Raw genomic sequence first — 13,498 nt, 5'->3', positions numbered from 1 at the left:
ACTCCATAATCTATATATCTATCTATAATATAGGTCAATACTCTTTTTTTTAACCTATTGATTATACACGTATAATTATTAATTTTAATTGATGATAAAATTTAATTTTTCTATTTTTCTATTATATAAGGATAACTATTTTTTTTATTGTTAATTTATTTTTTTCACTATGATGTTTGTAGATATTTTTTTTTGACTAAATAATTATTAAATATTAAATAGATTAATTAAAAATATCTAAATCATATACTATTTAAATTTAAATTTGATTAGATTTAATTCTGTATCTACTTTCTCATTATTTGTAATTGTTCTAAATATGATCGTGCAAACTCATATATTAAACACAATACTCCACTTTGAAACCGTTCTCTGTTTTTTTTTTTCTTTCTTATTGGTTGGTGTTAATTCGCCCCGATGATTCAAGTGTCATGGTTTAGCAGAAATACCACTTCTATCTTTGTGTGATTGCAGATATACCACTTCTGTCATTGACCTACTTTATAGCTTTATAAATGCAGATGTTCATATAATATTAACACTTTACAGAATATTTATAAATATAAACTTACATTATAATGTTATGTTAAAAAAAGAACTAAATAGAATAATCTACTACTCCAATAATAAATTTATTTACAATTTTATAATTACACTAATATTATTTTTAATACATTATTAAATAATATTTCAAATATAAATATTTAATTTTTTCAAACAAAAAATTTGAAATCTTTAAAAATAAAATATATTCAAAATCTTAAAAAGACTAAAATCTTAAATAAAACTATCAATACGTGGCCCGGCACGTACATTCACCTAGTTTAAATGAAAGATAGAATGGACTTGTGAGTTTCTTTTGTTATATTTTTATGATAATATTATATTAGTTTTGTAATGGGGTGTAATTATAATGATCATTGCATTGTTTGTTTTTTTTTTTCTTAACCATAATAGATTACATAACTTAAAAAGTTAAAGCAAACAAGGTAATGAGCATTTTGATTATCATTACAATTCCTGTCAAGTTACTTTAAACTAGTTAAAAAACTTGCCATAAATGTATATATTGATTTGGTGTAGTTTCTGTGCACATACATTATTATTATTATTATTATTATTATTATTATTTTGTACAGTGATATTATTTATGTCATTATGTGGAGGGAAACATCAGCACCTAAAACATCATATGGGACTGTCTATTCTGATGAAACTCACCCCAATGTAGTTTGTGATTTATTGAAGCTTATAATATATTAATGCCAAATACTACCTAATTTTGTAAAAATTGACAATGGTTTTTCTCTTCTGTTAGATAAATGGTCAACAATAATATTATGTGGCTGGCCATTCTAATTTCTAAGCAGGGGACAGACTTTATTTGTATCTAATATATAGGGTCATATGGGCCAACTGTGATCTGACCAGGATGCCTACTTTCTTTTCAGAAATGTTCTACAGCTAAATCTTTGGTTTTAAAAAAATAGTAGCAAATGAAGTTTATATACCATTTCCATTACAAGATATGCTACATTGTTCTTTAATGTTCTTAATTTAGAGGGTAACAACTATTATGACATATTTAAATTAGAAAAAGAGTAATTTGCGGTATAAATATTTAAGTTTAATTTTCGGTTACAAAAAAATAATTAAATTTAATTTTTGACCGTAATAATATCTATGTTATATTTTTAGAATTCTGTAAGTCTTGATCGTTAAATGTCAAGTTATAATTTACGTGTTATTTTTTATTGTTATATTTAAATTATTTTTTTTTAAAAAAATAAAAATTTAATGATCTGAACCAATTAGAGATTGTCGCGTGGCAATTTTACTTAACATGCAATGACCAAATATCTGCAGGAATTTTAAATTATATTATTACCGTTAAAAATTAAACTTAAGTATTTATACTACAAATTACTCATTAAAAAAGAATTTTTTTAGTGACACTTGAAAGTTTTTAGTCAGGCAATAAGAGCATCTCCAAATAAGTAATATACAGTTAAAATATAGTTCACTTTAACCAAAAAAAATATGTTCCAAGGCCTTTTTTATTTTGATACTAAACTAAATTATTTTTATATGTTAGAATTTAAGTAAGAAAATTAAGTGTATACTTGACATCATAATTAAATAACTGTTTTTTTGTTTAAAAAACAGAAAATTATTTTGTGAAAACAATTAGGCTTATTTAGCTATTTTTTTTTTTAAAACAGTTTTCAGAAAATAAAGTCTCAAAAAACAAGAATTTTGAAAACAACAAAATATTATTTTCTGTTTTAAAACCAAACGTGATTTGTATTTTAAAAACTTCAAAAATTATTTTTTTGTTCTCATTTATAAAAGTAATTTTTTGAAAACATAAAAACAGAAAACAATATCAAACATGCTTTAAATTTTTTTTTTGGTGCTAAAAAAAAAAACCAAAATAGACAATTCAAGATTGTTACTTTCGCATGAAATGCAAAGCATTACTATTGAAACGTACTTAGATTTTACATTGGTAAGAAAAGCTTGGACTTCAATTATTTTATTGAAGAGTTACAAAACTTTGGCAAATAAAAAAATAACCACAAGCTTTCAAGCTTCATAGGCACTGCAATGGCAGCCATTGCCATTACAAATCTCATCTACACTTCAAGAGAGAAAAAAACATCAAAAGGGCTTCTTCTCTTTCATATCCTCAGAAAGATAGTTAAAAAAAAAAATGAAACATCAACAAAGTTGAAGAAAACTTTTCATCCTGAGATACAGATATATTGATATAGCCGTTAGGGGCCTCAGAGAACCAAAAAAATGAGTGTGCATGGTCATCTTGTTCTTAAAGGTTTTTTCAGAAGCTGTTTGCATGTACTTCTTTCTCAGCTGGGTTTGACTTTTCAATGGTGCTGACATGGAAACTAAGACCAATTTAGCTGAGAAGTAAGGTTGATGAAGATCTTTTCTGGGCAAGGAATGGTGAGACCACCCATTGGGTGGTTGTATCCAAACTCCTCTTCTGCCATAGCCAACAGTTCTTGAAATGCAGGCTCTTTTAGAAATGATACAGGTACCAAAAACCTCTTCTTTTGCTCTTCTCCAACATACACTGCCATATACCCTTTTGGGATATTAGTTGATTTGTTGTTGTTTTTCTTGGTTTGCATAATGGAACCTAATTTAATAGCCATTTGAGTATATGTAGAGTGAGGAAGTGGTTGAAAGTTCACTAGTGATTTAAGAGAAAGAAGAGAAAAGTGAGGTTTTTTTTTGGTTTGGATGATTGTATGTTTGTGTATTTATAGAAAGAGAATGTAAAGGGGGGTGAGAAGTGAAATACACCAAAATATGGAACAAGTGGGTAATACAGAGGAAATTTGGTGGCTTAAAATGAATAGAAGAAGCATAAACTTGTATGCATCACATGGTATTGTCTTACAAGTTTTGGTAATAACTTGGTATTAATTGAGACTTTGTATGTGTTGTCCATGTCTTCAAAATCTACATGGATCCAAACGCATTATAAAAGTAAGTTTATAATAGAAGTCTCTGGTTCATTTTAAGTGGCTGAAATAATTAGATATTTAATGATATATTGATTATTTGAATTTACTACTACTACTACTACTACTACTACTACTACTGATACAATTATTGAGTAACTAACATAATCACACTCTTTGATGAATTTGGACAAGTATTGAACACAACTATATAAAAGAAGAACATGAAAACTCAAAAACATAAAAGCCAGCAAAGCATTGAAAATGTCATCACAAAGAAAGTTAAGGCAAATGAAAAATAGAGCTAAATGACATGTTCTGTGCATATTGTTACACCATATGTTTGTAGTAGTGCACTAGACTATTTCTAGGACAGACCCTTCTGATGAGCACGTGAAGTGTGTCCTACTAATATTATGAGTGGTCCCAAATGAATTCAGTCCATTTGGAGCTATTTCTTTAATTACTTTATATGTCTGAAAACTGTAATAGGTAACTCAGATTCTCAAGCTTGGTAAGGCAGTTCATGTTAAAATGAGAGAAACATAGGAGTCAATACATTTATCCATTTTGAAAAGCTTTTGCTTCTCTCTAGTTGAGTCTTAAGGATAAATTACTTGTATAATACTAAAAGAATTTTCTTCTAGAAATGTTACAAGACTAGACTCAGCAATTTGTCAAAGTTATTCTTCCAAGTGTATCAAAGAAGTAAAATTTGTATCTGTTAGTGAAATTAGTGGCTGACTCCCTCAAAAAGCTGGCTTTTAGGAGATTAGAATAATGTAATGTGGTATCAAAGCACACAAGCTCCTAGCTCATAGTCATAGTTATTACTCTAATACATGATCACCATAGAATAATGATACTTTACTATTTTCTTTCAGAAAAATGAAACAAGTATACATGGGGTTTGCCAAGCAAGAAAAAAATGTCATTTAGTCTTTAAAGTGGAAAAAAATAAAGTAAATCTATTCACAAAAGTTATTTAACTACTAATACACGTGTGTATGTGTGTGTGATACCATAATTTTTTTTTTTTTCATCAATGCCTCCCTCCCAGTCATAAACCAGAGGCATACTTGGTTTCAATTGTGTATCCAATGAAAAAGAGTTCATTCTCTGATTATTTTGTATGCAATAATCCTGTATCAACACAAGTATTGTGAAGTTAAAAATTTCAACACTTACTGGCTTTGCAATTTGCAATGGCCACAATTAGTAGAAAAAAGAAAACACTTATTTCATCTCCAAAGGACTGCAATTTTGTTATCACTTTTCCCTTTCACATCACTAATCAAAAGTTCCATCCATCTTTGTAACACTCATCTAGGCCAAAGGATAGCAATATGAGTTTTTCTTGCAAACATAGTTAGTAATTTTAGTGAAACTAAAATTCTATTCATGTCACACTGCTAGGCTGCAGAAATTAGTTCAGTTACCATGCTACATGAAACCACATCACCACCACACAATTCTACAACCACAGCTTCCCATCCTTCACAATCGAATTCCATATCTTTCTTTCTCATCTCCCGAAGAACAAAACAAGCATCTTCAAGCTTACCACACTTCACTAAACCTATCACTAAACATCTAAACGATTCCAAACGAGGACAGTGTCTAGTTCTCAGCATTGCATTCAAAACCTTCAAACCACCTTCGAAATCGCCCACCCTGCAAAACCCATCAACCATCATCCTGTATGTAGCTGCATTTGGTTCACAACCTTCAACTTGCATTTCCATCAAAATTTTATATGCCTCCATTGCCTTACCTTCCTTGCACAGATAATTTATCAATATATTATAGCTCACAACATCAGGTTTAAACTTCCTTTTCTTCATCTCACTAACTAAAGCTCTTGCCTCCTCAATCTTACCTCTTTTTCCAAGATCAGTCATCAAAATACCAAAGTTCACAAGCTTTGGTTTACACCCTCGATAATCCATATCAAACATCATCTTCTTTGCTTCCGAATACTTTCCCAACAAACACAAACCTTCCATTATCATTGCATATGTCACAACATTAGGATGTTTTCCTTTCTTGATCATCTCCTCAAGCAAGCCCAAAGATCTATCCAACTCACCTTTTTTACTCAAATAGCCAATCAAACTATTATAAGTCACAACACTAGGCTCAACTTTTCTCTCAAGCATTTCATCGAACACCTTACACGCTTCTTCCCATTCACCTTCCTCAAGCCAACCCTTGATCATTATATTGAAAGAAATCGAATTTGGACGAAAACCCATCTTAGAGGAACGATCAAAAACCGCTCTTGCATCAGAAAACCGACCACCATCGACAAGAACATTAAGGAGAGCATTGAAGGACTGACGCGTCCGTTCACAATTGAAAGATGGAATCTTGTCAAAAATCTCAATTGCTTTCTCCATCAAATTGGCCTTAGCATAATGCTGAATCAAAGCAATGAAAAGTTTCTCTTCGCACCGAACGTTCCTTTCTCGAACTTGATTGAGAATGGTCTCAACAATTTCGAAGTTCCCAAAACGAGCCAGCTTATAAATTAGAGCAGAGTAGGAAGAGTACTCGTGTTTGAAACCCATTTGGGTGTACTCATGGAACAGAGACAAAGCTTCATCTGGGTCGTTTACTTGTTTAACATCGGACACAAAAGGCGTGGGATTGCGAATCTTAGACGAAGATGGCCGACGTCTTTCTGGTTGGGGCCGCGGCTTAGCTCCGTCGAAACGAATCGTACGGTATGATTGAGAATGTATTAAACTATAAAGACGACGAACCAGGTTCGATTGTATTAGCTTCATCCTCCTTTTACACCAAGAAGTTGTAATTATATATATATATATATGTTCTGATTGGGAGAAGTTAGAATCAGAAAATGAAAAACAGATTAGGCATTAAAAATCAATACACGATTTCATGTCGTCTCAAACAGTGAGTCAATTGTCTGCAAAAAAATTCTCTTAAAAAAACACTTTTTTTATTTTTATTTTTATTTTTTTTATAATGAATAAATTTACACTATTTATTCAATAAGTATTAATTATTAGGACTATGAAAATTCTTGAGGTTTTTCTTTGGGGGTTACTATAAGTTTAGAATTGAGCAGATTATAAACATATGAAATAAATATTTTAACATTTTCTTAAAATAATTTTCATATAAATATTATTGAAGCTATTTATTAGAAAGGGAAAACCCAAATGTATAAAATAATATAATAATAAAATTCTTAATCAAAATTTAAGGAAATTAATCATCATGATATTAGTAAAGTATTTTTTTGACATACTAATTAGAATATAAATCAGATTTCAAGTACTCGAAAATCAACACTTTGGTTGACTTGACATGAATTACATGAACTAGGTAGTATTCTCATCTAACCTTATTAGCTCATAATTTTGTGTGGCATATAAAACTGTGATTATATAAATATATTCAGAGAAAGAAACTGCCTCCATAAGTATCCAGTTTGACTCCAACATGATGAGAATAAATTACAGTCTGACCTCTTTTCTTGAGTGTGTTGGACAGTTGTTCACCTTGAATTAAGGATGTCTGAAAATCAAGCTTCATAAATAGTCTTTTCTCATTGAGACTTAGCAACCAAACAACATTATAATTAGTAATGACACACTTTTCAATTTCAAACAGAGTAGTTTTGGTAAAATTTTGGAATGAAGACTGTTCCAACAGTAGGAAATAGGAACACCAAACCCCTTCTTTAGCTTCTCTTCTCAGCTTTGATTGTTTTGATATATATATATATATATAGTTATAATTGAAAGGTTATTTGAGATAATCATTGTGATTTGTTGAAAAAGAGGGACACACTAGCTTGAGTTGAGAGAGTTCACATGGTTTTGTGTGTCTATCTTAGTATCAAGAATAATATTTCACATGTAAATGGTCTAACTCTATCTATATAAAGATAACATAATGTCCTACCACTTCTAATAAATATGAATGGCTTGAGGCAAGAGCTAACCACCATTAAGTAAAATAATAAAACTGAAAATTCTTCTTGAAGATAAGCCTCTTTGGCTAATTAGTGAGTATGAAAGAAACATGTTTGAGACATCTAGAGACAACTAAAGCAAATTTCCAATTAGTTGTTGATCAGGTTTCTTATTGCCATTTGGATTTTAGTAATAACCATTTTCCACATATTTGATATTGGATTTCAGTGTGGTTATAATTGTTATTGCATGTGAGTCTCAACCTTAACAAATTGGGGCAAACAAATTCTTAGACATTTGAAATTAGAAATGTTGGTTCTAGAATAGTGTTATAAAAATAGGTGGTGCTTCCAAAATAGGACAAGAATTGATTTACCCTGCTTAAAGGGGCCTATAGTGTTCAATGTAACACTCTCAAGTCTCAAGAACATAATCAAAGAAACATTAAAAAGAAATAGGATAAATCTAAAAAATAATTGAATCAATAAAAATTTACATGATTCAAACTCAATTTCTGAAAAAGACTGTTAACTTTTCATAATGCGAATGTCAAACATGAGTCTTGAGAGAATTTTCTCATGAAAAGGTAACAATAAATATCTGTGACAATAAATATCTATACACTATAAAAAAAAATTTACATTTAGTAACAACTTTTTAGTTACAAGATAAATTTTTTGTGACTAAATGTAATTTTTTTACTTACAAAAAAAAATTACTTGTGACTAAATCATAGTATTTTGATACAAGTTGTCACAAATTTAGTTTTAGTCATAACAAGTATTATAATTAAAAACATATTTAGTCACAAAAAAATGTGATTTTTGTGACTAATACATTTAGTCACAATATAGGAATAGTGATTTTTAATTAGTCACAACATTTTTTAATTTTTTTTTTTTTGGAAGAACACAAGAGAGTTCATTGAAAGAGAAAATTGGGAATCACAACAGGGGACCCCTCCCTAATACAATGGCCATTTGAACATCTAATATATGTTCTAGCCTTCTTGGCAATAAAGTCAACAGTAGCATTGTTTAATCTAGGGATATAGCAGAAATGACAAAAACTAAAACTATTACAATCATTGAGAACCGAGAGAGCCAAAGCACGAATATCCCATAGCGGAGGGCAGCGTCTGTGATCTAAGGCGTTCACTAGCAGCTGAGCATCAGGCAGTATAGTCACTGAGTCTTGCCCCATCTCCTTACCAAGCTTCATGGCCCACGAGATGGCCTGTAATTCTGCTTCCACAGCTGAGGCAGATTTTATACTTTTGGCATACCACTTCCAAGAGTCATTCAACCGATCAAGAAGAACAACCGCTAAGCCTGCAGTCCCTTCTTTCCAGGAGGCGTCCACCATACAGATGAGAGAAGTATTTAGGCATGCTGAGGAGTTTCTATGAGGAGCCGAGTGAGTTACGGGGGCATGATACTCATCTAGATTACTCATAAGGATTGATTCCTCAAATCTAGAGAGCAAAATTTTTCTAGTAATCTCAATTTGATAACTTGACCTTTGAAAATAGCTTCATTTCTTGATTTCCAAACGCTCTCCAAAAGGCATCCCAGAAAGATAAAGAATTGGACCAAGAGCTCTGCGGGGATAACAAGAGCAGCCGCAGCCACTCTATCAGCCAGAGAAGAGTCTATGAAGTTGGCAAGGTTCATAGGGAAAGGGCCTCCAAACCACAAGGCACTAGTAAAAGGACAGTCCCAAAATAAATGAGTAGACTCTTCAAGAGCCGAATCACACAAAGGGCACATTTTATCAATAACAAAAGGCAATTTGTCTTTGGTTGGGAGACACCCTGTTAGAGCCCTCCAGATCATGATAGAATGGCGAGTGTGGATGTCTTTGTTCCAAATTAAATTCCAAAATTTCGGGTTGTAGTCATTACCTTGGTTCGGATTGAGTGCTCTGTAAGCTTCTTTCACAGAGAAGCTGCCGTCTTTAGTGGGTTTCCAGACAAGAGTATCAGGCCCATTCGTAGGTAGTCTTGTGATGTTGCAAATTTTGTTGCCCATATCGGAACCAAACACTTTGGAGACAAGAGAACGATTCCACCCCCCATCCGAATTGGATAAGTCGCCCACTATCTTTAACAAAGGAAATCGAGATCGAAAATTTCTCATGAGAGTCAAGAACTCATCATAATCCAACCAAGGGATCCAAGGTTGCTTCCATATGTCGATTGAGACGCCTCTACCAACGAGAGTTAAGCTACCTAAACGCAAGATGCTTCTAGAAAGGAGGATCCCTTTCCAGACGCTAGAGTCATTCCCTTTGGACTCAGTGTCCCAGAAGGAATTTCGCCGGCAGTATTTAGCGTTGAAACACTTGATCCAGGGTGTGTCACGCCCCGAAGCGAATTTCCAAGCCAATTTTGCCAAAAGAGCCTTGTTGATGTCTTCTAGTCTCCTGAAACCCAACCCACCATTAACTAGAGGGTGGCAAAGTTTATCCCAACTAGTCAAAGCCATATACCGTTGCTTGTCATTTCCCCCTGTCCACCAGAACTTTCTGATTAGGCTATCTAACTCTCTGCAAGTCCCAAGGGGGATTCTGCAAGTGGACATGGTGTAGATGGGGATAGAAGAGGCAACAGATTTAACCAAAGTGGTGCGGCTCGCTAGAGAAAGCAACCTGGATTTCTAACCTTCGATTCTTTGAAGGATCTTATCTCTCAGAAACTTGAATTCTTCTCTATTTTTTCTTTTGAAGACTAAGGGGATCCCGAGGTGTTTTTCATTTCCCAGACACTTTTTTACCTTCAGCATTCTACTAATATTCTGTTTAACAGAAGGTAAGGTGTTTTTCGAGAATAGCACACTAGATTTGGAGAGGCTGCATTTCTGGCCTGACCAAGCTTCATAGTTATTGATGCACTTCAAAATTGTATCCACATTCTGCTTGTTTGCACGGGCAAAAAGGATTGTGTCATCGGCAAACATGAGATGACTAATGGCCGGAGCGGATCTTGAGATTGTGATACCTTGGAGATTCTTCAAACCTTGTTGCCGGAGGAGGAGCTTGGACAAAACCTCATGGCATAAAAGGAAGAGGAAGGGGGAAAGGGGGTCCCCTTGGCGTAGGCCACGCTTTGGAAAGAGCTTCTTTTGAGGGACCCCATTTAGGAGAACCGAGTAAGAGACCGTGGAGACACATTTCATAATTAACCCGCTAACTTGACTGTCGAAACCATTGCACCGTAGAACTTTCTCAAGGAAGCTCCATTCCATTCTATCAAACGCCTTATACATATCAAGTTTAATAGTCATTAGTCCACCTTTGCCTTTCTTTGTGTTAATCGTGTGAACCAACTCTTGAGTTAAGATTGATGATTCCGCAATCCATCTTCCAGGGACGAAAGAGGATTGGAGGGGAGAGATCAACTTGTCAATGACACATCTGAGCCTAGTGGCGATTATTTTTGAAATGATCTTGTAGGCGAAGTTGCAAAGACTAATTGGCCTAAACTTATCCACCATGCATGCGTTCTCTTCTTTAGGGATCAAACAAATGTAAGTGTAATTGATTTGGCTGTCTAAGCAACCATTCGAGAAGAAAGATTGAAGCATGGAAGAAACCACACTACCAACCACGTTCCAGTACTTCCTGTAGAAGCACCCCGGCATACCATCAGGGCCTGGGGCCTTTAAGGGGTGCATGGATGCAATCGTAGAAGTGATCTCATCAAGCAGGGGGACTTTCTTGATCATATCATTATCCTCTCGAGAGATCATAGGGTTGAAAAGGAGATCAAATTCCTCCCCAATGATCGGGTTGCAGGACTCGAATAAATTGCTGAAGAATTCATTAAAAATTTGGCCAATCCTCTTTTCATTACGAACCCAATTATCGTTGTTATCTTTGATGGTCACAATTTTGTTTCTTCGTCTCCTTATAATTGTCGATGCGTGGAAAAATTTAGAGTTATGATCACCAAGTTTGAGCCACATTTCTCTTGACTTCTGCCGCCATATACTTTCCTTAGGGAGCCACAGCTCCCTAATGAGGCGCTGAATTGTTTCTTCTTCAGCAGATAAGGCCAAGGAGATTGGCTGATTTCGGATCCAGGCCAAGCGGGATTCCGCTTCCTTGATCTATTTTTCACAGTCGCCGAAAACATCTTTTCTCCATTTCTGCAGAGCTCGTCGGGTATCAATGAGTTTTGCAGAGAGTTTCTTCCCAAGAGGGTCACAAGTGCCCCAAGCTTTCTCAATGGTTGTCAAACAAGACGGTTCTCTGGTCCAAGCTTCGAAGATCGAAAAGGTTTATAGCCCAAACTAGTTCTGTCACTGGTATCTACCAAGATGTAACCATGGTCAGAAACCATGATGGGGGGAGTTGGTGATCGAAGTATTTGGATAAGAAGTTAACCAGTCTCTTGAAGCTGAAGCTCTGTCTAATCTCTCCCTGGTGATATCCCCGTTGAATCGATTGTTTTGCCAAGTGAATTGGCAGCCCTTGAAGCCAAGATCGACGATGCCCGAATTCAACATGAAATTTTGAAGGGTGAGAGTGTCTTAATAGCGAACATTTCTTCCCCCCCTCTTCTCCCATGTGTGAGCGATGAGGTTGAGATCACCAACCAAGAGCCACGACAGATGACATAGGTTGATTTTATCCGTGAGGTTGTCCCAAAACACTTTTTTACACTTTTTTTTTGGCCTCGTAAGGCCTACCGTATACAGTGTATAACATCCACTTAAGGCCATTTAAAGGATCAAAGATTATGGCCGAAAATATTCCATTTGAGGAGTCACTAACCTTAAGTTTAATGTCTTGGTTCCATAACAGCATGAAGCCGCCAGCAGTTCCAACAGCAGGGATTGACATCGAGTGCAAAAAACCAATAAGCTTCTCTATTGATTTGCCCTCTTCTTCATTCACCTTTGTCTCCATTAAGAACACGCATTTCGGCTTGTGTATCCTAACCCAAGCTTGGAGAGCTTGAGTCGCCGGGGTTCTACGAATACCCCAGCAATTCCACGATAATATATATTCCTATGTATATTAGAGTTTGTGTCTTTGGTACTCAAAAATTAAGATTATAAAATATTTTTATGATGTACTAAAAAAAGATATTTTTATTAGGATATATTATTATCACTCATTGAGTGTATGGTTTTTGTAAGTATTTTGTTTTGTCTAATTATCTAACATAATTTTAAATTAAAACTTTATTTTATAATTGTATGAAAATATCAACATGACTAATTTCCCTTGGTATATTAGTTGGCCCCCTTGGTATTTTTTTCTGCCTCTGCTCCTGTTTGTATCGTGTTAAATTTTTACTGATGTTCTATGATTATTTTTTAATTGTTCTACTGTTATTTTTAATTATTCTGTTTTTTTTTACTGTTGTTTTATGTTGTTTTATAAAAAGACAGTATGTTTGTAAAAATTCTATTTGGCAGTAAAATTATAAATTTTTGCTCAAAATCTAATATTTTTGTAAAAATCCTAACACTCTACCCACGTATTACAGCTGCCCTAAAATTATTCATTAATTAAATTATGTGAGACACCATACTAGATTTTACTAATAACAATGTAATAGTGCCCGATACCTTTTAATATTTCTCCATGCACCTTAAAACAAACTCCACGGTGACACTGATCTTAACACACCTCAACAATGTCTATATCATATATTCAAATATATAATATTTTATTTTATATATCTATTCTATATCATTTTTACACTACAAAAAAATTGTTATTTTTGGTGACCAATTTTTTAGTCACAACATTATTTTTTGTGACTAAATATGATAAATTAGTCACAACAAAATGTTACTTGTGACTAAAACAAGTATTTAGATACAAGTCGTCACTAATTTAGTTTTAGTCACAACAAGTATTGTGACTAAAAATACATTTAGTCAAAAAAATTGTAATATTTGTAACTAATACCTTTAGCCACGGACTTTTTAATCACAACATATAGGAATAATGATTTATAATTAGTTACAATTTTTTCACTTTTAGTCACAAGTTTTATTGTAACTAAAAGTAAAAAATTTTGTAGTGTTAGAAACCTCATGATACTAC

At 33.5% G+C, this 13,498-nt stretch overlaps 2 protein-coding genes across 2 annotated transcripts; both read right to left on the bottom strand.

Moving 5' to 3' along the window:
* Window positions 1–2,661: 2,661 nt before the first annotated feature.
* On the bottom strand, window positions 2,662–3,176 carry LOC115725167 (auxin-responsive protein SAUR21). The gene has a single exon (XM_061117483.1). It carries the CDS (start codon window positions 3,174–3,176, stop codon window positions 2,907–2,909), a length of 270 nt encoding a protein of 89 aa, XP_060973466.1. The 3' UTR covers window positions 2,662–2,906.
* Window positions 3,177–4,582: 1,406 nt separating this feature from the next.
* On the bottom strand, window positions 4,583–6,637 carry LOC115725161 (pentatricopeptide repeat-containing protein At1g07740, mitochondrial). Its single transcript, XM_030654593.2, has one exon. It carries the CDS (start codon window positions 6,275–6,277, stop codon window positions 4,901–4,903), a length of 1,377 nt encoding a protein of 458 aa, XP_030510453.2. The 5' UTR covers window positions 6,278–6,637; the 3' UTR covers window positions 4,583–4,900.
* Between the last annotated feature and the right edge of the window lie 6,861 nt (window positions 6,638–13,498).

This window comes from Cannabis sativa, chromosome 6 (assembly GCF_029168945.1).
Source record: "Cannabis sativa cultivar Pink pepper isolate KNU-18-1 chromosome 6, ASM2916894v1, whole genome shotgun sequence".
NCBI classification, from domain to species: Eukaryota; Viridiplantae; Streptophyta; class Magnoliopsida; order Rosales; family Cannabaceae; genus Cannabis; species Cannabis sativa.
This window is presented reverse-complemented; position numbering and strand designations above follow the sequence as displayed.